The sequence below is a fragment of the Lissotriton helveticus genome, chromosome 10 (genome assembly GCF_964261635.1).
Source record: "Lissotriton helveticus chromosome 10, aLisHel1.1, whole genome shotgun sequence".
Taxonomy (NCBI): Eukaryota; Metazoa; Chordata; class Amphibia; order Caudata; family Salamandridae; genus Lissotriton; species Lissotriton helveticus.
This window is the reverse complement of record NC_136071.1, coordinates 1,061,282,687-1,061,306,192: the sequence shown is the minus strand read 5'-3', so window position 1 is coordinate 1,061,306,192 and position 23,506 is coordinate 1,061,282,687. Positions and strand designations below refer to the sequence as shown.

Sequence of the window (23,506 nt, the reverse complement as noted above, 5' to 3'; positions counted from 1 at the left end):
TCAGAATGTAATTAAATAGGTAGATTGATTTGAAAATAGTCACAATAGATATGTAAATGCATACACTTTACATTTATGTTAAAAATCAACACATTTTGTAAATGACTTGAATAAATCAGTAGTGAGTATTCGTTTTAATCTCAATTGAAGATGTACTCACTTTCTTGCCAGGTATAGCTCCTGGACATCGGCAGATCTTTTATAGGCGCGCTTCTTTAGCTGCTCTTCAATAGCTTGCTAACATGCAAAGAAACAAGACTTTAGTTCAAAATGTACGTCCCTGATCGACAATCTTACTTACATCTTGTATAGCAGCAACAGTGTTAAAATGTACCCACTTTGATGTTTTAGGTGCCCACCACAGCACCACTCTGTAACCACATCTGCGTTCTGGGCTGCATACAAGCTCCCCACCTGCAACTCCAATCTGCGCTCAGATGCCCCTGACCCTCCCAACTTTTCCACAAACTGATCTCGCCAAAACAGAGAATGCCAACCTGCAACCATGGGAGACATGATGTCATTGTGGTCAGTTTGCTGGCATTGCTCAAAATGTTCTCCGTGTTCCTCCCCACAACCATGTCCAGATTTATGTAGCTTCTACACTTCAATTAAGGGGTGAATTATTACCAATGCTGCAACAAGCCCTAATCCTTCTTACAGTGTGTAGGAAGGTGGATATCTGACTATGGTTACCCCCAAACTTTTTGCCTAGTGTTTAGCTGGTTTTTTACTTAGTTGGCCTGGGATCCTGCTATTCAGGGCCCCAGGCTAATTGCTCTCTCCTTAAAATGGACTCCATGTACCTTAGGTACATTACCAAATTGGAACTGGTTCACCTTATTGGCCCCTGTAACAGTGTACCCCAGGTACCCAGGGCATAGGTGTTTCCAAGGCCTACCAGGGGCTGCAGCATGTATTGTGCCACCCCTGGCCTGGCCTCCATATTTGACACAACTGGCTGATCACTCAGCTGGGGTAAGTCGGTGTAATCACCCCTTACTTAGGTATAGTATGTCTATACCTAACCTACAATGGACACATATGTTCCTATCAGCCACTCCTATGGAAGGCCTCTTCAATCCTGGAGGCAGAGTGCTTGGAAATATGTGAGATGGTGCTCTGGCATGAGCTGAGCCTGTCTGCAGCTTTCGGAACCAAGTCCTTTAGCTGTTCCATGATACTGCCATACCATATACTCTTAAGTGCATTATGAACCTCGCGGTTAAATGCTATCTTTGGTTTGGCTTTATCAAAACATGTCGAGTAAGGTGTCATACGAATTGGAATACTACCCCCGCGCCAGTTCTGGCGACGGGGGTAGCATTCCACCCTTCTAGAGGGACACGACATGTACATAACCTGAAACCCGGGTAAAGTTAAACATGAGCCTCAGCATCACAAAATGGATGCTGCCACCACAGACACAAATCTGACCTCCTGCTGCTGGGAGTCCTTCCAGTGAGGGAGGTTTGGACAATGGGTTTCCTGCCTTGGGAGGTGCTAGCACCACCCCAGACAGGGTTTTGTGTATTGGGTAGGACAGGGCTGAATAGAATCAGACATGCCTGGGGCACACAAGGTGTCCCTGTGCATATGCCAGTTGAAACCGGTGCTGGGGCTCTCCAGCCCCAGTCTTGGCGTAAAGCTGGACAAAGGAAAGGGGGTGTAACCACCCCCCTTCCTGGTCCCACCCAGAGGAGGGACCTAGCAGGTAATCCGGCCCCTAGATTTGGAATAAGAGTAGGAGCTGTGTCCCAAGACTTCAGATCATCCTGAACTCGACTTGAAACTAAGAAGAAACCTGGACTTCGACATTCTGCTGCACAGAAGACTGAAGAGAATCTCCCTTGTGGCAAAGGAGTGACCACCCTGTGAATACAGGCACCAACCAGCAACTCGACGTCTGCTTTGCCGCCGCCTCTCGCCGGAGCCCGAGCCCAGAGCCTGACAAGACCCAGACTCCCAGACATCTCAGAGCCCGATCCACAGTCCCTGAAAAGAAGAGACCCGTGGAGGCACCGAGAGACGTGGGACCGGACATCTTGGAAGACCCCAGAAGAGCTGACTGCGCAGCACCCGAGGCACCCTCAACGCTGTGCTTTGGGGTTTGGTAAGCCCCGACACCGAGCAGCATTTGCACCGAAGATCAGCCCCCCAGCATCGCCACGATCTGCGTGGGGCCCTTTTGCACTTTGCCACACGACGCGCCATCCCGGCCACTTGCCACGTGGCTAGCGGCCATCTTGGCGACAAAAACTACGACTTACACCGCTGGTCTGGTTGCTCCAGACTGGCCCTTGCTCCCCTAAAAAGGAGCACCCGCTCTGACCTTGCTGGTCCGAGTGAGAAGTTTGCATCAATTCCTGCGTGGCTTGCATTAGCCAAGGCCTGTTTGCTCCGATCAAGAAGCCGACACCGCCAACAGCTAGAGCCTTCGTGGGACAGCTCGTGACCAACGCCTGGACGTCCTTGACCTCTTCGTGTCCACGTGGCTGCAGAGACAATCTTCACTTCTTCACCTGTTTGCACCCGACATTGCCTGGTTCCATCCTGGTTCCATGGTAGTCACTGGCTAGTGACTTTGAACATTGTCCCCTCTGCTTTCAGGTCTCCACCTCTTCAGATCCACCCTTGGATCCACCGGAACTCTCCTCGACGACCCGCCTGCAGCATCTTCAGCTCCAAGCACCATCGACCTGCGTGACGAAACCCGACACTACTTCGCACCTGTGCACCTGCTTCCTGTGGGTGAGGTAACTCAGCAACGCCAGTGTTCCCACACTGGTATACACCTCTAGTGCCTGTGTCTAAATTTTTATCCTTGTAGGTCCATCGGATTCCTTAAACACTAACTTTGTAACTTTTACGCACCATTGACATTGCATTGGTGCATGCGTGCGCTTTAAGCGCTGCACCCGAGTCCCGCGGGCCTTTCCCGACTTCATCACTGCTAGTCCCGAACAGCTCCAGCGATTCCCCAGGCCCTAGGCCTCCTTCTTTTCCCCATAGTGGTTCTTATACCACTATTTTAGTATATGGTTTAGGTGGCCCCTAGGGCTCATCCATATTGTGCAACTTTTGTGTATTTAAACTGTGTTTTGTTTTAACGCATTTGCTTCTGTGCTCATAAAGAGTATAGGGGATGTTTGTAGAAATAAATCTATATATATTTTCAATATATATCTGTGTGGTGTCCTTTCATTTGGTATTCAAGGGGATTGTGTATGGTAAAACAGCTTGCTTCTCATGCCTTTACAGAGTTTAGCCTAAGACTACTTGGTCCATGCTTCCCCTAGGATAGCTTGTCTATAAGGTTGACTTACAACCAATCATCATAAGGGTTGCTTGGCATGGTACAAGGTGATCACTAGAACTAGTGAGCATCATATACCAGGCCAACTTCTCACATTGGTGAGCAGCGGATTGGGATTTGAGCTTGCTGTTGTTTTACCATTACAATCTTTGAGAGTATCATTTGAAAGATCATACAGGTACCTGATAGGTACATTAAAACAAGACTAGTATACTTAAGTTCTACTGAAATTAGTTGTTGTAGAGGATAGGGAGTAGCACACCCTGACTACAACTACTAGATAGGTTTAGTAGGTAAACACCAGTGTAGGTAGACTGCAACATATCCACCCACACTAGAGCAATGTCTGGAGCAGAGGGATCCACTGGACCTATCTCTGTTGAGAGTGACCCTCCAAGGGCACCATCCAAATTTGCTATCTTTAATTTTAAAGAACTGAGGCAGCTGTGTTCCTTAAGAGGAATCAAAACGGGTCCTACCCCTACAGCAGATCACCTCAGAGAGCTTTTAGAAAAGTCTGAAGCTCTAAAGACCTCCAAACCAGGCCCCTCAGGGAATGGAGATGGAGGCTCTCCCACAGAAGATGATAACACTGACACCCCTGTCCCTGTCATCCAGATAGATGAGGAAAACCAGGTCACTGGATATACTCAGCCTGAGGAGGAGGAAGAAGAGGAAGAGGAGGAGGAAAGTGGGTCTGATGATGATAAAAATAGTCAGGTGTTAGTCAGCAGGCTTAACCAGGCTAACTTAAGCTTATTTGGGACTGAAAGTGGGTCCAACCCATTCAGACCCCCAAGTGGACTTAACCAGGAGCAAAGGAGGAGGAGGAATCACTCAGGTGAGTCCAATACCTCCCAAGCTTCTAGAGGTTCTCATGGTCACTCCAGAAGAGTGATGTCTAGCCCTCAGAGAAGGGAACATGAGGCCAAAATGAGAGAGGCTGAACTTAGGATCCAGAAGCAAGAATTAGAAGTTGCCCTGGCCAAAGAGAAACTTGCTAGAGCAAGGCAGCCTAGAGAGAGTGGATTAGGATCCACTGGTGGCAGCACTATCCCTAAGGATAAAGACAGGTCCTATGACAATAGAAACCTGAGTAAGATTGTGCCCCCTACAAGACTGGGGATGACATCCACAAATGGGTGACTGCACTTGAGAGAGCCTGCAGAGTACAGCAGATCCCTCAGGAGCAGTGGGCAGCAATCTTGTGGCTCTCCTTTGAAGGTAGAGGCCGAGACAGACTCCTCACAGTTAGTGATGGGGATTCTAGAAACTACCTGGTCCTGAAGAGTGCTCTGATTGATGGGTTAGGCTTAACCACTGAACAGTACAGGTTAATGTTCAGAGAAACCCAGAAGACACAGACTCAGGACTGGTCTGAATTTGTTGAATGTGCCACTAAGGCTCTGGAGGGCTGGTTGCTGGGAAGTAAGGTTACAGACTATACAGGATTGTATAATTTAATTATGAGAGAGCAAATCTTAAGTAATTGTCAAAATCAGCTTCTACATCAGCACCTGGTGGACTCTGATCTGACCTCTCCACAAGAATTGGGTAAGAGGGCAGACAAATGGGTCAGAACCAGGATCAGGCTTAAGAACCAGGGTGGTGACCAAAAGAAAGAGACTACCAAGCCTCAAGAGAAGGGTGGGGATAAATCAAAAGAGAAGACTTCCCCAGGGCCCCAAAACTCCAAGGATGGGGGTGGGTCCCAAGACACTTCCTCTACAGATAAAAAGCCTTATTGCCATAACTGTAAAAAGCCTGGCCATTGGAAAACTGACCCCAGTTGCCCTAGGGCCTGTAATAAGGAAAATATACCTCCAGGTAAAGCTCCAACACCTCCTGTCACTGTTAGCAGTGGTCCCCCAGGTGGTGGGAGCACCCCCAAGAATTTGGGTGGATTTACTTTTGGAACACAGGTGGATTCTGGCCTAAATAGGTCCCCTACCTCAGATACTCTTGTCTATGAAACTGGCATGGGGTTTGCCAACTTCACTGCTTGCCCAAACACTTTGAGCAAGTACAGACAGGAGCCCCTCATCAATGGCTTGAAAGTTGAGGCCTTTAGAGACACAGGGGCTAGCATCACCATGGTGGCTGAATGTCTAGTCCCCTCAAGGCAACTTTTACCTGATGCCACATATCAGGTGACAAACATTGATGGAATAGAAACCAAACATCCCATGGCAGTAGTCAATCTTAGCTGGGGAGGTGTCACTGGCCCAAAGAGAGTAGCAGTGTCCGCAAACTTGCTGTAGATTGCCTACTTGGTAATGATTTGGAAATCTCAGCCTGGGCTGAGGTTGAACAGGACACCCATTCTAGAATGGTAAATCTCCATGGAAAAGTTAGTGGGGCTGTGCTGGCCACAGCCCCAATACAAGATGTCCTTCCTGAAAAGGTTGGTAGGGCTGAGCAAACCTCATCCCCATCTTCAGTAGAAATTCTTCCTGAGAAAGTTAGCAGAGCTGTTATGGTAACAGCCAATACCCAAACTGAGTCCCTTCCTGAAAAGGTTGGTGGGGCTGTGATGGCCACAGCCCAAACTCAAACGGATTCCTGTGTTGTGAAGCCTGAAACTATGGATAACTCCACACAAACAGAGAGCATTGAGGAGGAAGAGAAATCTCCCTCCCACCAGACAGTAGGAAAGGATCAGCCTCCTCAGGGAACTGATCTTACCCCTTGTGAAGAAACTGCCCCAGAGGTAGTCAGGCCTAGCCTGCAGAGCCCCTGATGTCAGTGGACCCTTCCAAGGTGGGACCAAGTCTGGAGCAGGTAACCTGCCCCTCTCTACCTTGCCTCAGCCAGCCCAGGGCTGCAGGGGACGAGAAGGTCAGTGAGCCCCAAAGGGCCCCTGTCAAATAAAGCACCCCCATCAGCAGATTAGGGGCACCAAAGCTAGCAGCCCTAGCAAGGTGAAAACTTTAAAAACTTCTGAGGGATCCCCCTTACAACTAGTTAGGGACCTCCCCCAAATGTACACTGTTGGGCACAGCCAAACCTGAGACCCCAAGGCCCCAAACCTGACCTGTCCCTACAGTAAGCCAACAGAAGGGACCCAGCCTCCAGCTTTAGGTAGCCAGAGGTGGACCCTGAGAGCACAGTGCAACTCAGTCAAGGAAAGAAAGGCCTACATGGTGGAGAGTGATTGGAGGAAGCTGAGTCCTACAGAGGAATCTCACTTCAGTACTCCACCTCAACACCAGCCTTTAACTTTGCCAAAACACACCACAGGTAGAGATTCCCTATGGTGGAGACCCTCAGATACCCTTAGGGTGAGGGATTGCTTAGTGGACCATGAGACAGGGGATAACCAAGCCAGAGCTGGTACTTCCTTATATGGCCACTTAGGCAATATAGGCTTACCTGGTCAAGGATAGCCTTATCTCCTTTCGTTTGGGGGGGGGGGGGGGGGGGGTTGTGTAGGAAGGTGGATATCTGACTATGGTTACCCCCAAACTTTTTGCCTAGTGTTTAGCTGGTTTTTTACTTAGTTGGCCTGGGATCCTGCTATTCAGGGCCCCAGGCTAATTGCTCTCTCCTTAAAATGGACTCCATGTACCTTAGGTACATTACCAAAATGGAACTGGTTCACCTTATTGGCCCCTGTAACAGTGTACCCCAGGTACCCAGGGCATAGGTGTTTCCAAGGCCTACCAGGGGCTGCAGCATGTATTGTGCCACCCCTGGCCTGGCCTCCATATTTGACACAACTGGCTGATCACTCAGCTGGGGTAAGTCGGTGTAATCACCCCTTACTTAGGTATAGTATGTCTATACCTAACCTAAAATGGACACATATGTTCCTATCAGCCACTCCTATGGAAGGCCTCATCAATCCTGGAGGCAGAGTGCTTAGAAATATGTGAGATGGTGCTCTGGCATGAGCTGAGCCTGTCTGCAGCTTTCGGAACCAAGTCCTTTAGCTGTTCCATGATACTGCCATACCATATACTCTTAAGTGCATTATGAACCTCGCGGTTAAATGCTATCTTTGGTTTGGCTTTATCAAAACATGTCGAGTAAGGTGTCATACGTATTGGAATACTACCCCCATGCCAGTTCTGGAGACGGGGTAGCATTCCACCCTTCTAGAGGGACACGACATGTACATAACCTGAAACCCGGGTAAAGTTAAACATGAGCCTCAGCATCACAAAATGGATGCTGCCAACACAGACACAAGTCTGACCTCCTGCTGCTGGGAGTCCTTCCAGCGAGGGAGGTTTGGACAATGGGTTTCCTGCCTTGGGAGGTGCTAGCACCACCCCAGACAGGGTTTTGTGTATTGGGTAGGACAGGGCTGAATAGAATCAGACATGCCTGGGGCACACAAGGTGTACCTGTGCATATGCCAGTTCAAACCGGTGCTGGGGCTCTCCAGCCCCAGTCTTGGCGCGAAGCTGGAAAAAGGAAAGGGGGTGTAACCACCCCCCTTCCTGGTCCCACCCAGAGGAGGGACCTAGCAGGTAATCCGGCCCCTAGATTTGGAATAAGAGTAGGAGCTGTGTCCCAAGACTTCAGATAATCCTGAACTCGTCTTGAAACTAAGAAGAAACCTGGACTTCGACATTCTGCTGCACAGAAGACTGAAGAGAATCTCCCTTGTGGCCAAGGAGTGACCACCCTGTGAATACAGGCACCAACCAGCAACTCGACATCTGCTTTGCCGCCGCCTCCCGCCGGAGCCCGAGCCCAGAGCCTGACAAGACCCAGACTCCCAGACATCTCAAAGCCCGATCCACAGTCCCTGAAAAGAAGAGACCCGTGGAGGCACCGAGAGACGTGGGACCGGACATCTTGGAAGACCCCCGAAGAGCTGACTGCGCAGCACCCGAGGCACCCTCGACGCTGTGCTTTGGGGTTTGAGAAGCCCCGACACCGAGAAGCATTTGCACCGAAGATCAGCCCCCCAGCATCTCCACGATCTGCGTAGGGCCCTTTTGCACTTTGCCACTCGTCGCGCCATCCCGGCCACTTGCCACGTGGCTAGCGGCCATCTTGGCGACGAAAACTACAACTTACACTGCTGGTCTGGTTGCTCCAGACTGGCCCTTGCTCCCCTAAAAAGGAGCACCCACTCTGACCTTGCTGGTCCGAGTGAGAAGCTTGCATCAATTCCTGCGTGGCTTGCATTAGCCAAGGCCTGTTTGCTCCGATCAAGAATCCGACACCGCCAACAGCTAGAGCCTTCGTGGGACAGCTCGTGACCAACGCCTGGACGTCCTTGACCTCTTTGTGTCCACGTGGCTGCAGAGACAATCTTCACTTCTTCACCTGTTTGCACCCGACATTGCCTGGTTCCATCCTGGTTCCACGGTAGTCACTGGCTAGTGACTTTGAACATTGTCCCCTCTGCTTTCAGGTCTCCACCTCTTCAGATCCACCCTTGGATCCACCGGAACTCTCCTCGACGACCCACCTGCAGCATCTTCAGCTCCAAGCACCATCGACCTGCGTGACGAAACCCGACACTACTTCGCACCTGTGCACCCGCTTCCTGTGGGTGAGGTAACTCAGCAACGCCAGTGTTCCCACACTGGTATACACCTCTAGTGCCTGTGTCTAAAGTGTTATCCTTGTAGGTCCATCGGAAGGTTCCTTAAATACTAACTTTGTAACTTTTACGCACCATTGACATTGCATTGGTGCATGCGTGCGCTTTAAGCGCTGCACCCGAGTCCCGCAGGCCTTTTCCGACTTCATCACTGCTAGTCCCGAACAGCTCCAGCGATTTCCCAGGCCCTAGGCCTCCTTCCTTTCCCCATAGTCGTTCTTATACCACTATTTTAGTATATGGTTTAGGTGGCCCCTAGGGCTCATCCGTATTGTGCAACTTTTGTGTATTTAAACTGTGTTTTGTTTTAACGCATTTGCTTCTGTGCTCATAAAGAGTATAGGGGACATTTGTAGAAATAAATCTATTGGAGAGGTGTGACTCACTGGTTAGAGGCGGCAGACCTGTAAGCAGAGAACGGCCTGGGACCAGGGTTCAATTCCCGACGCGGCAGGGTCTTGAACCAGGGTCAACGGACTCGATAATTCTCGCCTCAGTGCCTACTCTAACCAGGGAACTCTCTCGGTAACTCTGGGCATTAAGCTTGCCTCATCTCTACAACGGCCCCCCACAGACACCGGGGATGCCTGGTTTCACCCTGGAGATACCCAGAAAGGGACCATCTCACAGGGAAAACCAAGACGGGTTCCCCAGCGGTCTACAGCGCCAGGACAGTCGGGTAGAGTAACAGTGCGCTTTACAAGTATCCCACATTTACATTTACATATATATTTTCAATATATATCTGTGTGGTGTCCTTTCATTTGGTATTCATGGGATTGTGTATGGTAAAACAGCTTGCTTCACATGCCTTTACAGAGTTTAGCCTAAGACTGCGTAGTCCATGCTTCCCCTAGGATAGCTTGTCTATAAGGTTGACTTACAACCAATCATCATAAGGGTTGCTTGGCATGGTACAAGGTGATCACTAGAACTAGTGAGCATCATATACCAGGCCAACTTCTCACACAGTAGACCTCATCAAAATCCTCATCCGATCCAGTTATGGAGTTCCTATGTTTGTCAGGTGACCACCAATAAAACTAGCTTTGGCAAAGCCAATAGGTCTCCTCTATGCAAGAGCTATTGGCTTTGCCAATATGTTTCAGCCATGTTGTACACCAGCGTGGCTGCTGTTCAGTATGGCTAAAAGTTAGTGGGGTAAAGGAGAGTGGCATGGAGTGGAGTGTCATAAATTGGAGTAGAGTGGAGTGTTATGGAGTAGCACTGAGTGGTATGGAGTGATGTGGATTGGAGTAGAGTTAAGTATCGTGGAGAGGAGTGAAGTGGAGTGACATAGAATGGAGTGGTGTAGAGGAGGGAGTTGAGTGCCACAGAGTGGAATGGCAGTGGAGTAGAGATGAGTATAGTAGAATAGAGTGTCAAAGTGGAGTAGAGTGGAGTCGCATAGAGTGTTCTGGAGTAGTATAGAGCAGAGTGGAGAGGCATACAGGTTGTTGCATAGTGTGTTATAGAGTAGAGCGGGGTAGAGTGAATTAGATTGTCTTAGAATGGAGTAGAGTGTGGTAGAGTCAAGTGGCATAAAGTGTCATAGAGTGGAGAAGCATATAGTGGAGAAGTGTGTTGTAGAATACAGTGGAGTAAAGAGGCATGAAGGGAGTTGTATAGAGTATCGTAGAGTGGAGTAGTGTCATAGAATGGAATAGAGTGGAGTAGAGAGTCAGAGTGGTGCACAGTTTAATGGAGTAGAGTATCATAGAGTAGAGTATCATAGAGTGGAATGTCATAGAGTGGAGTGTCAAGAAGTGGCCTAGAGTGGAGTGTCGTAGAGTGGCCTAGAGTGAAGTGGCATAAAGTGCAGTTGTGCAGAGTGGATTGGTGTAGAGTGCACAGGTTTTGAGTAAAGTGGTGTAGAGTACTTTGGAGTAGGGTGCAGTGACGTAGAGTGGCGTGGAGTGCGGTAGCACAGAGTAAACTGTTTCCAGGTGTAGAGTGGATTGGAGTGGAGCAGGATAGAATGCAGTGTCATAGAGTAGTGGTGTAGAGTGCAGTGGTGCAGAGTGGAGATGCGCAGGGTGGAGTGCAGGGACATAGAGAGCTGTGGCATAGAGTGCAATGGCTTAGAGTATATTGTTAGAGTAAAGTGGTGTGGAGTCAGGGTAGAGTGGAGTGGTGCAGGGTAGAGTACAGTGGTAAAGAGTACTGGCAGTGCAGTGCCATAGAGTGCAGTATTGCAGATTGGAGTGGCATAAAGTGGAGTGGCGTAGAGTGGAGTGGGACAGAGTGGGGTGGAGTAGCCTAGACTGGAGTAGTGTAGAGTGCAGTGGCGAAGAGTTCAGTGATGCATAGTGGAGTGGGGTAGAGTGCACTGACATAGAGTAGAGTGGTGCAGAAAAGAGAAGCATTGAGTGAGGTGGCGTAGCGTAGAGTGGTACAGAGCACAGTGGCGTGGAGTGGTGCAGAGTACAGTGGAGTGGGGTAAAGGGGATTCTATGTCAGGCCCGGATTTTACAGAAGTCATTCAAACTAAACAACTATCAACATCAATTCCCATGAAGCCTTGGGAATGTGGTAAAGAAAAAACAGATAGTCCAATCAGGAGTCAGTCCCGGTCTCAAGCCAATGAGAGGGAAGCCATGGTCCACACAGTCCATCATCCCTGTTCACCATGCCTCTTTCTTTGCTGCTCACAGTCAAGATAAGTGGCTTTTTCTCTTTCTTGTGTCAAAGACTATATAAAAGTTATATGTGCATGTTTTTATGTAATATAATTGTTGTGTTAACCGTCCCTATTGTTCCTCGCTTTTCAAGTGCCTTGTGTTGTCCTTCACGGCCATGGGAACAATCTCGCTCCTTCGCGGCCATTTGTTGTACATTTACCTCCCTTGACCAGGCGCAAACTTCCATGAAGAAGGTTTCCCCTAACAGGGTTTTCCATGGGGCCTGCCGAGGTAGGGGCCGCTTGTCTGGGCGCCCAAATAACCCAAACCCACCCAGGAGACAAGGCTCCCACCATGGCCAGCTTCAGGACCAGGCCAGATTTGCCAATTTCTAACCTACCAGAAAGCGACGTTGCAGAGGAAGGAGTGGCAGAGGCGCAGCCGCTTCCAACATCTCCGGTGAGTGTTCTGCCTTCTTCCCTTGTAAAAGCAGGAGGCCGGCTGCAAACATTTTTCCTGGCTTGGACTTCAATCACAAATGATGCCCGGGGTTTACAGACCATGCAGGGATTTCAGAGAGTGTTCTAGGATTCCCCCTGGCAAGCCGCCACCCCGCGACCACTCCATTTTTCGGAGAAGTTGGTGGATGAAGAAGTACGCTCCCTCTTAACCAAAGGGGCCATCTCACGGGCGACCACGCACATACGGGGCTTTATCCGCAATATCTTTTTGGTTGAGAAAGCCGGGGCAGGCCACCAGCCGTTTATCAACCTCCTCAAGTTCAACGAGTGGTTTGTCTACCACGATTTCAAAATGGAGGGAATCCACCTCTTACCAGATGTGCTTCGCGCCCAGGATTGGATCGTGCGTCTGGACCTCAAGGATGCCTATCTTGCAGTCCCTGTTTTTTGCACACACTGGTGGTTCCTGCAGTTTCTATGGCAAGGCCAAACTTATGAATCCATCACTCTGCCTTTCAGTATCTCTTCCACCCCGTGGTGCTTCACGAAGGTTCTCAGGCCGGTCATGGAAAGCCTGCAAGCACAAGGACGCTGGTTGATCGTCTATCTCGACAACACCCTCATCATGGCGCAGTGTCCCCACAAGCTTGTGCTCCAGTTACAAACAGCAGTGGACCCTCTACAGAGCTTGGCATTCGTGGTCAACGAGGCCAAGTCCCACTTGTTCCTTCTCAGAGGGTGAATTTTCTAGGTTTCTTGATAGACTCTGTTGAAGCTTCTCTCAGCCTCCCTTATTGGAAGGTGACAAATATCCGACACGAGTTGCGGAGAACCTTGACCAGGCAGCGGGTCTCGCTTCGCCATCTACCCTGGGTGGCAGGCCTCCTATCATCTTTGATTCAGGCCATTTTTCCCGGACCTCTACATTATCAAGCCCGACAACAATTGAATGCCACGTACTTTCGCAGGGGCCTATCTTACATTCAGATGGTAACCCTTTCGGGAGAGGCGTGTGCCGATATTGATTGGTGGTTGACCAATATGGAGGCCAGGAATGATCGGCCAATATTCGGGTCGGCTCTGGACATCTTCATAGATTCAGACGGCAGCAGGTCAGGGTGGTGTACACCAGATGTGGCAAATTCTCAATGGGAGGATCGTGGTCTCCTCGCAAACAACAGTTACATATAAATTGTCTCGAACTGTTGGCAGGCTCATTGGCGGTGAGATGCTGGACCAAGAACTCGGTGCAGGTGTGTATCCTTCTCAAGATGGACAACGTATCGGCTGTGTGATCCATAAATCACTTGGGAAGCACATGCTCCAAGGCCCTCTCAGATCTTGCATCAGCTTCTGGCAATATTGCCTGGGCCATCCGATTGCAGTCACAGCAAAGTACTTGCCGGGCTAGGCCAACCAACTGGTGCACTTCCAGTCACGCAATTTCCAGGATTTGAGTCTGTGGAAGCTCCACCCGACGGTGTTTTCTTCTCTTTGGGAGAAGAGGGTTCCACTCACAGTCGACCTCTTTGGGTCCAGACTGGACCATCAGATGCTCACGTTCTTCAGCTGGAAGCCGGATGCCATGGTGGCAGCCACAGACACATTTCTTCAGGGCTGGTCTCAAGAGAGGGGCTATGCGTTTCCCCAGTTCGCAATGATTACAAGGGCCTCTACGCAGATCAGGCATCAGAGGGCGGAGGTGGTGATGGTCACTTCGCTGTGGAGATCTCAGTTGTGGTTTCCAGTTCTTCTGGAACTTTCTTGGGATTTTTCAATCCTTCTCCTCCTATTTCCAGAGGTTCTGCTCAACCTGGATCATCGGCCTCATCCATTGATCCTGGGGGAGTCAATGTCGCTCATGGCTTGGTGGATTACATGGGACGATAATCACTCCCAGGCCTTTGGGACGTGGCTAAGGGACTCTTATCCAGAGCATGGGCCAATAGCATGGTCAAATGCTACAAATCCTCATGGAACCGCTGAACCGGTGGGTGTTGCTACAGAGTCTCGATTCAGTGGCAACAGATGTGATTCACGTTCTGAATTTCTTGGCCTCCTTAGCGGAAGAGGGTTTGGACAGGTCGATCAACTCCTTTCGCTTGCAATTTCAGTGGGACTCCACCCAGTAAACGGCGCTCCTATAGGCGAGCACCCCTTTGTGTGTTGCCTGTTGAGGGGGGTACGCCTGTCGCTCCCTCCAGAGCCAAGGTACTCGGTGCTATGAGATGTCAACGTGGTACTCAACCTCTTCCTATTGTGCCAACCTAATCGTTTCTTGTCCAGGAAAGAACCATCAGCCAAGCTGCCCAGTTACTCTTCTTTTTGCTCTCGGAGAGTCTCTGATATGCGTACCCTGGATATTACGGGGCACACTTTCTCACCTTCTGGTGTTACCTTTACGATCCGTAGATGGACAAAATGTGGAACCAGTTCAGTTTCATACCCAGCTTTCCCCAACTTCCCTAAGTTGTGCATCGTTGCTTGCCTCAAGACATGAGATGTCCGCAGAGTTCCGACCTCCTGTGGAACAACAGCTCCTCATTGCATTAAGGAAGCCTCAAAGGGCTGTCCCTCCCCCACGATTGTTTGTTGGGTCAGATGGGTGATGCAAGAGGCTGGCATTAATCTGCCCATATTTGGAGCCCACTCAGCTCACGGTGCGATGGCTTCCAAGGCCTTTGCTCTAGGGGCCCGATTGGAGGATATCCTCAATGCAGCGCATTGGTCCTCGGACTCAACCTATAACAGGTTCTATTTCAATCCAGTCCTGGATATGACTAGTTTGGTGATAAATCAGCTTTGAACTAGCATAATCCAAGCCTCCAGTCCTGGCTTTTAATGAAAAATGTCCTACCTATCGTAACTGAAAGTTTCAATTCTAGTTAGGACTCAGAGGCGAGGATTTTCCCACCAGGTGATTCCGGAATGGAATCCCCCCCCCCATGATTGGTAAGTACTGAGTCGCTGTATTCTCAATGCTGTATTGACCATGTTGATGTTAACTGTAGTCAGTTTGAGGTAGAAATCATTGCAATGCTTTGTTCAACCTAAGCAAGGTGCTGGGTGTAATATGTGCCTCTCATTGTAGGAGGCGATTGGAATAAACAAGACTTGTGAAAAAGAGGATGTGGCTCTCGTGCATCGAAAGAGGCATGGTGAACAGGGATGATGGACTATGTGGACCTTGGCTTCTCTCGCATTAGCTGGAGACCAGGACTGACTCCTGATTGGCTTCTCGGTTTTTTCTTTACCACATTTCCAAGGCTTCATGGGAATTGTAGTTGATTATTGTTTAGTTTGAATGGCTTCTGTAGAACAAAGCAGAGAAAGTAAAGCATAATCCTCGCCCCGAGTCCTTAATAGAATTCAAACTTTTTGTTACAATAGCTAGGAATTTTTTCAGTATGCATGATTTGGTAGCTTACTTTCATTACAGACAACACATGTTAAATTAAAATGACCATTAAATTTGTACTGACATACAATTTTACTGATAAAAATGATACTGCGCACAAATAATAATGACTGAAAATGTCATCACCTAGGGTATTGAATTGTTTTGATCATCGGAACAGTTAATTTACAGACATCAAAATTTTGATTGCGTCCTAGGAAAAAAATAACATCATACAGCCTTCCTCAAGCCCTCCCACTGGCATATTTCTACATTCCCCCGAACTTTAATGGTGGGCTATGCCCAACTTCCGTCTCTGGTAATGAACAGTCTCATGTACTCCATTCAATGGTCATTACTCACAATCGTTTCACTCCTTTGACTGAGCTAGAAGGAAGAGTTTGACATTTAATTCGGCCAGAGAAGATACACCACCTGCTGACCCTATGTTTATGGGTATTGGACCGTCTCTGCCCAGCTCTAAGGTTCACTCGGCAGCACCATATTTTCCTACATTTCCCCTTCATCTAGCTTGGCCAGTTGTGCTCCCTTAGCCGCTTTGTCTTTGGTCCAGGGGTACCTACCACATTGCAGTTTTCTATTTTGGAATGTGACAGGTTTGCGCTGCAAGGTGCTTCTTCCACTCTGGACGAACTTTATAATCAAATTTCATATCCTTTGTTTCCAGGAGACCTGGGTCCTTGAGCCCATCCACATCAATGGATTTAAGACATTCCACCTACCCGCAGTTCCTTCTCAATCTTGTAGCGCTAACAGTGGGTTGTCCATTTTTGTTTCAAATGTATTGGCTTATGTCACGAAAAAATCAGAGATTAGTTCTCCTTATTTAATTATTTTTACAGAAATTTCATACAATCTTAATGTTACACTTGTAAAGTGTTATAACAATGCACCCTCTACCTTATATCTTCAAACTCCTATCACAACTTGACCAAGAGTGGGACAATTTATGTTGCAGTGAATGGAAAGAGTCCTTCTTATTGTGGGTTGGAGATTTTAACATATATTTATGCAATTTTTCCATCTAAAAAGATTTGTGGTATGGTGGACATACACAACAACGATGAAACCTATTTTCTGTATAGTGACTAAGGAGCAAAATTGAATGATCTAATCTCAAAGTACAATCTTGTTTTTTTTAACGAATTGTGTACCCCTCCCCCTCATTTTAACTCCACATTTAATGGTTGTGGCCATAATACCGTCATTGATTATATCCTTTCCTCCTACAAACTTGGCAAGCTAATTTCTGTTAGATTTGGGGGTCTCTAGTTGGCACAGGTAGGTACTTGTGACAAATAGGGACCCTTGCCTCTAGTCAGGGTAAGGGGGTACACTCCTAAAATAACCCCTGCTCACCCCCTTGGTAGCTTGGCACGAGCAGACAGGCTTATCTCAGAGGCAGTGTGTAAAGCATTTGTGACCACATACAGTAACCCAGTGACAACACTACAAATGGACACCACACAAGGTTTATATAAAAAATAAGTATTCTTTATATAGACTTAACACAAGACCATTAAACAAAAGAAAACCACAATACTATACTTAGAAATGGTAGTTTTAGCTTAGTTCAGTTCAGTTCTTAAGATGCGACACTTTGCGTCAATGTACCTTACGATGCGTTGCGCTTCCACAACAAGTAATGTTGCAGCGATGGAAATTCGGCAAAGTTCCGGTGCAAAGAAATAAAGACGGGAAGATCTTCCAGATGCGGCACGCTTCTCCGATGATGCGACAAGTCTCGGCTCGATGCATCAACTGCAGTGGCGACACCCTTGTTCAGCAATGCGACGGCAACAGCTTCAGCTGCGACACTCTTCTCCGACGTTTGCGAGAAGCTTCCGCACGATGCGACAACTACCGCGGCGACATCCTTGTTCAGAAATACAGCAGCAGCAGCAGCTCCGACGGCGGCGCCCTTCTCCAGGGATGCGAGGCGCTTTCCTCGATGCGGTGCAATGCGACAGCGGGGACATCCTTGTTCAGAGATGCAACGTCAGTAACACAGCGACGGCGACACACTTCTTCCTCGTTGCGAGACACTTCTCTCGATGTGATGCAATACGACAGCTACAGCGGTGACACCCTTGTTAAAAAATACGACGGCAGGAGCAGCGACAGCGACACGCTTCCTCTTCATTGTGAGACGCTTCTCTCGATGCGGTGCAATACGACAGCTCCAGCGGCGACACCCTTGTTCAGAGATGCGACAGCAGCAGCGACGGCGACACGCTTCTTCCTTGTTGACTCGCGCTTCCAGCTCCTTGCGACACACAGTCCCTCAGAAGGCCCAAAACAGCAGTAGGCCCTTCCAAAGAACTCTGGGGAGCTGGGGGGTGAAGTCTGTTGTCACTGAGACTTCAGCAGGAGGCAAACTATTTTCCAAGCCCTTGGAGATCCTTCACAAGTTGAAAGTAAAGCACACAAAGTTCTTTCTCCTCTCTTTGGCAGTCAGGCAACCACTGCAGGCCAATCGCCTAAGCAGCACTTCAGCTTAGGAATAGTCAGTTTCTTCAGGTTCCTTCTCCTCAGCAGAGACTTCTTCTTGTAGTTCAAAAGTGATCTAATTTCTTGGGATCAGGGTCCCAATACTTATACCCCAAAATCCTTTGTCCTCTGAGGGCAGAGGGGCCTTTGCCCAGTCCAAACCAGTTCTGGAGCACTCTGTTTACATGACTCCTTCTTTCCTTTCACAGTACAGGGCAGAAACATCAGACACCCCACAGGAGGTGGAGCCAGCTTTGCGCAGGATAGCACAGCCCTTCAGGTCCCAGGTGCTACTCCTACCTCCCATCTAGATGCAGATCTCTCTATTCACCACTGGGCTGACTCATTCTGTCTCCTGGAATCTCCCAGCCCAGTCACTCACAAACTCCAGACAAGGAATGCACAACCTAGCAGAGGCAGGCTTGAAAGGTTTAGGCAAGAAAATACCTACTGTCTAAAAGTGGTATTTGCAAACACAGAATGTTAAAACCAACTTCACTAAAAGATGCATTTTATCATTCTGAGCCCAGGCATACTAAACTCGAATTTCTACCATGTTCTCTGAGTCAGTTAGGATTATAAAATATAATAATTCTAACGGCCTATTATGGCCTATGGAAAACAGGTAGCCTTGCAATAGTGAAAAACGAAAATGGCTGTAATTCACTATTAGGACATGCCACACACACCAGGGCATGTCCTACCTTATACTTACAATGCACCCTGCCATTGGGCCTACCATAGGGGTGACTGATACAAAGAAAAGGGAAGGTTTAGGGACTGGCAAGTGGGTGCACTTGCCCAGTCAGCATGACAGTACCAGACTGCATGCAGGCTCTGCATTGGCAGACCTTAGGCACATTTTACAAGGCTGCTGCTGTGGGTGGCACAACCAGTGCTGCAGGCCCACCAGCAGCATTTGGATTTACACGCCCTGGGCACACTCAGTGCACTAGACTAGGGTCTGAAAAGTAAACCAAATAGCCAAACATGGAACCACTGATTAATATATCAATTTACAATAGGGGGCACTTGCACTGTGGCACTGGACAGCAGTGTCACAGTGCCCAAAGCATCTAACACCAGCAAAAATACATGAGGCAACAGCAAAAAATGGAAGGGAGACCAACGCCAATGGTGCCAGGTCTAACATGTGTCCCCTCCAGCTGAAATGTGGGGAGCACTATCCTAACTCCTGGAAGTTCTCATCACTAAGGTGGAAAAATATGGACAGACCATCAGCGTTGGAGTGTTCTGTACCAGGGTGGTGTTCCACCCTAAAGTCCATACCCTGTAGGGAAATTGACCACCTCAACAGCTTTGGATTCTCACCCCTCATCTGCATCAACCATCTGGGGGGCCTGTGGTCTGTCTGAACCTGGAAGTGAGTCCCAAACAGGTATGGTCACAGCTTCTTTAGTGCCCAGACCACAGCAAATACCTCACGCTCAATAGCACTCTGTTCCCGTGGAAGTAACCTTCTACTGATGAAGGCTACAGGTTGATCTAAGCCCTCCTCATTCATCTGTGACAGAACAGCCCCCACACCATGCTCTGAAGCGTCTGTTTGAACGAAAAACTCTCTTGAGAAGTTGGGTGCCAGGAGCTCGGGCACTGTGCACATGGCAGCTTTCAGGGCCTCAAAAGCTTTTTGACAGGTGTCAGTCCAAATCACTTTCTTGAGCTGCTTCCTGCAAGTCAGCTCTGTCAAGGGTGTAAAAATGTTGCCATACCCCTTGACAAACCTCCTGTAATACCCTGTGAGTCCAAAGAAGGCCCTCACCTCTGTCTGGGTTTTGGGTGGCTCCCATGCCAGGATGGTTTCAATCTTGAGTTGTAGGGCCGCCCCCTGGCCGCTCCCAACTTGGTGTCCCAAGTACACCACGGAACCCTGCCCGATCTGGCACTTACTCGTCTTGATCATGAGGCCTGCCTTCCACAGCGCCAACAACATTTCCCAGAGGTGGCGCAGGTGTTCCTCCTAACTGGCACTGAGCACTGCGATGTCATTTAGGTAGGTGGCACTGAACTCATCCAGTCCAACCAACACCTGGTTGACCAACCTCTGAAAGGTGGCAGGGGCATTCTTCATCCCAAAGGGCATAACACGGAACTGGAAATGCCCATCTGGTGTGGAGAATGCTGACCTCTCCTTTGCCCCATCAGTCAATGCGATCTGCCAGTACCCAGATGTTAAGTCAAACGTGCTGATGTACCTTGCAGCCCCTAGCCGATCAATGAGCTCATCAGCTCTGGGGATGGGGTGCGCATCAGTCTTCATTACTGAATTGAGCCCTCTATAGTCCACACAGAACCGGAGTTCGGGTGTGGCACCCAGCGCTGCAGCCTTCGGGACCAAGACCACTAGGCTGGCCCAAGGACTGCTGGAGGACTCAATCACCCCTAGCGCAATCATCTTTGAGACCTCCTCTTTGATGCAAGCCCTCACCCTGTCAGTTACCCTGTAAGTTTTATGCTTCACAGGTAAACTGTATCCTGTGTCCACATCATGGACACACCAATCTGTGACATCAGGAACCAGGGAGAACAGATCAGGAAACTGTCCCAGCAACTGGCGGCAATCATTCTGTTGCTCATGGGTCAGGGTGGAAGAAAGGTTAACACCATCCACTGACCCAACTTGCTCTGAGGCTGACAGGAGGTCAGGAAGAGGCTCAGTCTCCTCCTCCATCCCAGCATCTGTTGCCAAGAGCATGCCCACTTCAGACCTCTCTAAGTGGGGCTTAAGGCGGTTGACATGCAGGACCCTCAAGGGGTTCCTGGGAGACCGCAAGTCCACTAAGTAGGTAACTGGACTCTTGCGCTCCACAACTTCGCTCCACAACCTCAAACGGTCCGGTCCACTTCTCTTGGAGCGCACAGGGTTCCACTGGGGCCATGACCCACACTTTCTGACCAGGTTGAAGCTCTACCAGAATGGCATTCTGGTCATACCAGCGCTTCGTCTCCTCCTGGCTGGCTTCCAGATTCACCTCAGCGAGTTGCCTGAAACACCTAGTCTGGTTCCTGAAGGCCAGCATTTAGCTATATACATCCTGGGGAAATTTCTTGGGAGATTGCTCCCAGCCTTCTTTGACCAGACTCAGAGGTCCTCTGACCGGGTGTCCATAGAGAAGTTCAAAGGGACTGAACCCTAGAGATTTCTGTGGCATGCAAAGAGTAGGCATGGTAAGAGGATGTCCCACTTAAGCCTCATGGGTTTCTCAAGACCCATTATCATGCCTTTCAGGGTTCGGTTAAACCTTTCAACCAACCCATTTCCTTGAGGGTGGTAAGGAGCGGTAAACTTGCAAGTTACACCACACTCCTGCCACAGGGACTTCATATACTATGAAATGAAGTTGGTTCCCCGGTCAGACACTACCTCGCGAGGGAATCCCACTCGGGAGAAAATTCCCATCAGTGCTCGTCTCACCACAGGGGCTATCATTGTCCTCAGATGTATGGCTTCCTGGTACCGGGTGACATGGTCCACCAAGACCAGGATGAACCTGTTTCCCAGGGCTGTCTTGGGGTCCAGTGGCCCCACAATGTCAATCCCCACCTGCTCAAAGGGGGTAATGACCACAGGGAATGGCTGGAGAGGAGCCTTGTGCTCCCTCCCACTCTTTCCACTTGCCTGGCAAGTCTGACATGTCCTGCAATGAGTGTCTGAACCCTTGCGCATTTGGGGCTAATGAAAGTGGTTGACAAGCCTCTCAAAGGTCTTGTTCTGCCCCAAATGTCCTGCCAACGGCACATCATGAGCCAGCCCCAGTAGGAAGGCTCTGAAATTCTGGGGTACCACCAGCACACGGGCTGACCCAGGCTCAGCAACCTTAGGCTCACTATACAGGAGACCATTCTCCCAGTAGATCCAATGTGATCCTGACTGATCACCTGCTGCCTGGCTTGTAGCCTGTTGCCGCAAGCCCTCAAGAGAAGGGCATTCTCTCTGCTCCCGGCATAATTCTTCCCTGGAGGGGCCTCCTTCCTCCTGCCAATGGGTCAACACAGGCAGGTCCCCCAGTCAGCTACTTGTACCCCGGTAGGCTCCAGGGCATCCCCTTCAGGGTCTACTTCCTCCTGGGCCGTGGGAACTTCGGGGGCTGGTTTCCCGCGCCCCACCACTTCTCTCCAAGGCAGGTTCCTGGGAATCCCGCTCAGGCACTAGGTCCTCTTGAGCACCCTTAAAGGCTGCCATTGACCGGGTGGTCACGCACGCCCAGTCAGGCAGTCCCACCACCTTGAAGTGAGTACTCTTCTTCACCTTCTCCCAAGGTGAGCTCTCTAAATCATTCCCTAGCAAACAGTCTACAGGCATGGTGGGCCTCACAGCTACCTGAAGAGTACCAGAGCCCCCCCCACTCAAAAGGAACCTGAGCCATTGGACAACGGCTCTCTGTGTTGTTGGCGGCAACAACTCGATAAAATGCATGAGGGACAATCTGTTCTTGAGACAACAGGTGTCACCTGACAGCTGTCACAGTGGCTCATGTATCTCTAAGAGCCTCCACCTTTTGGCCATTGATGGTCACCCACTGCCCATATTTGTTAGTGTTCCTGGGCAGCTGAGCTTCTGAGAAAATCTCACAATCTCCTAATGAGACAAGGGTCATCTGTGCGGGATACCATCCACCTTGGACATCAATCTCCTCCCCCCAGGCTACACTAGCCATCTGCCGGGGCGGAGCACCAGTGGGTGCTGGTTTACCAAACAGGCGGCACCTGGTATCATTCGCTTTATGACCCAGGTTGCCACACTTTTCAGGGGTCCCTGTGAAACAGGGCTACCTGTCGGGACCCCTTGCTTTCTCTCAGGGGGAGGCTGGGAACCTTTCCCTTGGTTCCTTTGGGGACTACTTTGGGGCCCTTTGCAGAACTCCTTTTGTTTACCCTTGTCCCCCCCACTCTTTTGCTGGGGACCTTCCCCACCTTTGGCTGAGTCTCCCATGTGACCCTTGTGGACCCAGGTGCTCACCCAGTGGTCCGCCTCCTCAGCAAGCTTCCTAAGGTTAGTCAGCTTGCTATCTATCAGATGCTGGCGCAGCTCTGGAAAACAATTATCAGACAAGTGCCTCCATGCAATCAAATCAAAGAGACCTTGAAAATCATTAACCTTGCTGCCCTTCACCCAGCCACCCAATGCTCTGCAAAAGAAAGTGACATTTTCAACCCAGGTACTGTTTTCTAACTTTTTGCATTTCCTGAACCTCTGTCTATGGAGTTCAGGGGTGGTCAAACCATATCTAGACATTAATGCATCTTTCATGTGGCTGTATGAATTGTGGACTTCAGAAGGCACGTCTAACAGTGTGTCCCGACCCTCACTAAGGAACGCTCCCCAAAGCCCCGCTCCCCAATCTCTCTCAGGGACCCATTGGGAAGACATGGCTACCTCATAGGCTCTGAACCACTGACCAATATCATCATTTTTGTAAAATTCCTTCACCACATCTTTGGGAATATACACTCTACTTTCCACAGACACTGACGGTAAGCTGCCACCAGAGGGAGTAACCTCTAAACTTTTGGTTTCAAACCCCAACTCCCTCAAAACCTTTTCATGCTCAAACTGCCATTTCTATTCCTCTATGTCTAATCTCCTATTTTCTATCTCCAGTTGCCTATTCACCT

The 23,506-nt window shown here is 49.4% G+C and overlaps 1 protein-coding gene across 4 annotated transcripts in view; it reads right to left on the bottom strand.

Moving 5' to 3' along the window:
- Window positions 1-23,506, bottom strand: part of LRRC72 (leucine rich repeat containing 72) — a 167,115-nt gene that overhangs the window by 102,282 nt on the left and 41,327 nt on the right. For all 4 annotated transcript variants that reach the window (XM_078663772.1, XM_078663773.1, XM_078663771.1 and 1 more), the window contains exon 3: window positions 161-237. In XM_078663772.1, coding sequence (XP_078519898.1) covers window positions 161-237 — 77 coding nt within the window. The remainder of the gene's footprint in view (window positions 1-160; window positions 238-23,506) is intronic.